Source organism: Callorhinus ursinus, unplaced genomic scaffold (assembly GCF_003265705.2).
Source record: "Callorhinus ursinus isolate GAN/ISIS: 27379988/994484 unplaced genomic scaffold, GSC_fseal_2.0 scaffold4, whole genome shotgun sequence".
In the NCBI taxonomy this organism is placed as follows: domain Eukaryota; kingdom Metazoa; phylum Chordata; class Mammalia; order Carnivora; family Otariidae; genus Callorhinus; species Callorhinus ursinus.
The window spans coordinates 28786055-28789649 of NW_027397066.1; the positions used below are offsets into that span (position 1 = coordinate 28786055).

The 3595-nt window shown below is 38.0% G+C and overlaps 1 protein-coding gene across 1 annotated transcript; it reads right to left on the reverse strand.

The window, feature by feature from the left end:
• Positions 1-893: 893 nt before the first annotated feature.
• On the reverse strand, positions 894-1719 carry LOC112835923 (small ribosomal subunit protein uS3-like). The gene has a single exon (XM_073891511.1). It carries the CDS (start codon positions 1703-1705, stop codon positions 974-976), a length of 732 nt encoding a protein of 243 aa, XP_073747612.1. The 5' UTR covers positions 1706-1719; the 3' UTR covers positions 894-973.
• Positions 1720-3595: the final 1876 nt, after the last annotated feature.

The window sequence follows — 3595 nt, forward strand, 5'->3', positions numbered from 1 at the left end:
TTATTTTCTTAGATAGTTTTTCTTTCCTATTTTTTTTGAATTTTATTTATAAGCATATCTATACAGGGAATTTATGTGCAACTAGGAGCCGGATCTCATCCCACTATATGACATCAAGGTATGGGCTAGAGCTTCTTCAACCATAAAATGGGGCTGGGGGGGGAAAGGTGAGTTATTCCTGTGCTCTTTTTCCCCCCACAATCTGATTATTAAGAGAAGCAGAAAGAAACAGATACGGAATGTCAATCAGAATTTGTACCATGACTGAACTGAAATTACTGGCTCAAGGACTGGGTCTTTGATGTCTCTGTATTACTGCACAGGACCACTGCCAATATAAGTCACTGTATGGAGGGATTAGGGGAAACAACAGACAAGATACAGTTAAAAAAAGGTGAAAGATTTATACGATCTGAAGAGAAACCAGAGTATGACAAGATACAGTTAGAGAACACACCACTCCCACTCAAAATGAGCCTATAACATAAAAAGATAGAAAAGGAACATTGATACTAAAAAAGACAGTATGTACACTTGTGTACACACATAAAAGGCAAACTGACTCTCAGTGAAATATAAATACTACAGCAATATGTCATCAACACACCTGTTCATATCTAACCTTCCAAACAAGAACCGTAGATAAGAAACAAATATAAAGTATGTATTAAGGGGAAAAATCAGCTAATCATGAAATGAAAAAGCATAGATATTGAAATTTGTAAAATTTAGTGTATGCAAAAATTATAGGTTGGACAGTATTCAAAAGAGACTTAGTGAATTGGGAGTGAATACTATGGTATTTAACCAGAAGGCAATAAAGTTAGGATAAAAAAATTTTAGAAGATATACAAGACTTCTACAGAGAAAACTGCAAATGTTATTTATTTATTTTTTTCTTTCTCAAAGATTTTATTAAAGGTCTTTACAGATTAAAATCCAGTCTCCAGATCCAGGTGCCAAAAAGACCCTGTTATGTTGTGGGTACTGGTTGCGGCATAGCAGGCGTCTCTGGCTTCCCACCCTTCTGTTCCGAGAGGGGGGTGGTGGGCAGTATCTCATCTTTGGGTTCCGCGATGCTCACATGATCCGGCAAGGGCTTCTTAGAGCCAATCTTACTACTTGGGTCCCAGGGAAGCATGATCTTCACTTTGATGCCCAGCACACCCTGTCTGAGCAGAACATGGCGCGCAGCAGTGTCAACATAGTAGTTAACAGGGTCCCCACTGTGAATCATCAGGCCATCCACAAACTTCATGGATTCAGCCCTCTGTCCCCGGAGTTTCCCATATACCACGACCTCACAGCCTTTGGCCCCACTCTCCATGATGAACCGCAGCACACCATAGCAGGCCCTTCGCACAGCAAGGCCTCCTAGGAGTTTGTAATGCAGAGATTCTGCCTGGGCAATAACACACAGACCTCTTGTGGCCACCTTTTCGGCATAAAGCTCTACACTGCCCTCAGGGAAACAAAACCTCTTCTGAACCACAGCAGTCAATTCCCGGATCCGCCCGCCCTTCTCACCAAGAACATTCTGCGTCCTGGTGTCCAAGACAATGATTTCTGTCCTGGTTGGTGTAACTCGGACCTCAACTCCGGAGTAGCCATCTTCAGCCAGCTCCCAAGTGAGGAACTCATTCAGTTCAGCTTTGAAGATGCCATCAGCGACAAACTTCCTCTTCTTGGAAATTTGCACTGCCATTTTGCTGCCGTGCGCCCTGGAAAGAAAAGACTGAATGTTATTTAATTACAAAGAATTGAGGAAGTGAAATAATATAATGATTGATGAGAAAACTAAAACAACAACAACAACAAAATTCTTAATGATAACAGTAATGACACAAACAAACAATGACAACGTTACTGAGTGCCTGCTATGTACCAGGTCTTGTTCTAAGTGCTTTCTATGTCTTGATTTAAAAATCACAAATTTACTTTACATACTGTTATTATACTCCTCTTACAAATGAGAAAGCTGATGCAGAGATCTGTTGTTCACACAGCTAGTAAGGAGTAGAATTGCAGATATGTTCACTAGTCCTCATGATCTTAATTAGCACACCATACCACCTCCATATAAATATGCCAAGAATTTCCCAAAGAAGCTTATATATTAATTAATTGTAATACAAACTCATCTTTTCCTTTTCTTTTTTTCCCATTTATCTAGTGAATTTGACCATTGACTTCTATATTTCACATAAAGAAATCAAGATAAATTAAAAAACAAAGGCAATTTATGTAAGATTAAAATGGGTGCTGGCGGGCGCCTGGGTGGCTTAGATGGTTAAGCGTCTGCCTTTGGCTCAGGTCATGATCCCAGTATCCTGGGATCGAGTCCTGCATCGGGCTCCCTGCTCCTTGGGAGCCTGCTTCTCCCTCTGCTTCTCTCTCTCTCTCTCGCCCCCATCTCTCATGAATAAATAAATAAAATCTTTAAAAAAAAAGAATGGATGCTGGCAAAACTTTACCTAATATTGGGATTTATTATGCACTTAATTTGTCCATTATTTATCTACACTGATAAATAAAACCACATTTCCCAGGCCACCATACCTACTGGCCTTAGGCTAATGGATGGTATTCTGAAGAATAAAGAGTGAAAGTTGGGGAAAAATGGATTATTTCTGCTCCTTTCTCTCTTCTTCACTGCAGCATCTCTGGCTGTGGTTGCATCTCCTCCAAGTTTCTGCCCCTACCCAGATCAAACATTCCCTTGCCATCATAACCATAAGATCTCACAATCACCAGCTCTCCCATGGCTCTCTCCAGCCCTACAGATGGTAATGCCTTTTGGCTGTTGCTAAACTTTGCATTGTCTCACCATGTCCTTTTTGCTCTTTTAGTTCTGTGAACTTTACAGATAATTTGCAATTAAATTCACTGCATTGAACTGTCTGGCATGGTTTCTGTTGTCCTGATCAAATCCTGGAAAATACAGCAATACTAATTAAAACAGTATGGAATTGGCATACATATAGACAAATTGTCAGAAAAAGACCATATATATATCTGTGACAAGAGTTTGCTTTATAAATCAGGAAAACCTTGACTATATGATAAATTCTTTTAAAAATAATTAATTCATCACATGCAGGAGGAAAAGTAGGAAATTAGTTCTTGACCTCATACTTCACACCAATATTTTCTAATATATTAAAGAGAAAAATGAAATACAACTTTAACATTGTCAAAAAATACAGAAATATTTTTGTTATGCAAAAAAAATCCTTCAATAAAACGATTCAAAAAATAAACGGGAGCTTGATAAAATTGCTAATATTATCATTTCATATGACCAAAGATACTTAAAGAAAGTTGAGAAAACAAAATGAAAGAAATTATTTGAAAGATTCTGGCCTCAGTAATATTTAAACAATGTCTAAAAATCTGTTAACAAAAGATAATTCAAAAGAAAAAAGTGGGAGAAATGATGGGCACTCAATTCCCAAAGAGGGTGACTCAAATGGCCAACAAAAATGTTAAATGACATTTTGCCCTACGAATAACCTAGAGGATACAAATTCAGAGAAAATGAAAAACATTTTCAGGTTTAACAAAATTATACAAAACACTTTTAAGCATTATTTGT

What these genes read in the sequence shown, in the direction of transcription:
- LOC112835923 (XM_073891511.1), bottom strand. Translation starts at nt 1,705, where the DNA reads ATGGCAGTGCAAATTTCCAAGAAGAGGAAGTTTGTCGCTGATGGCATC.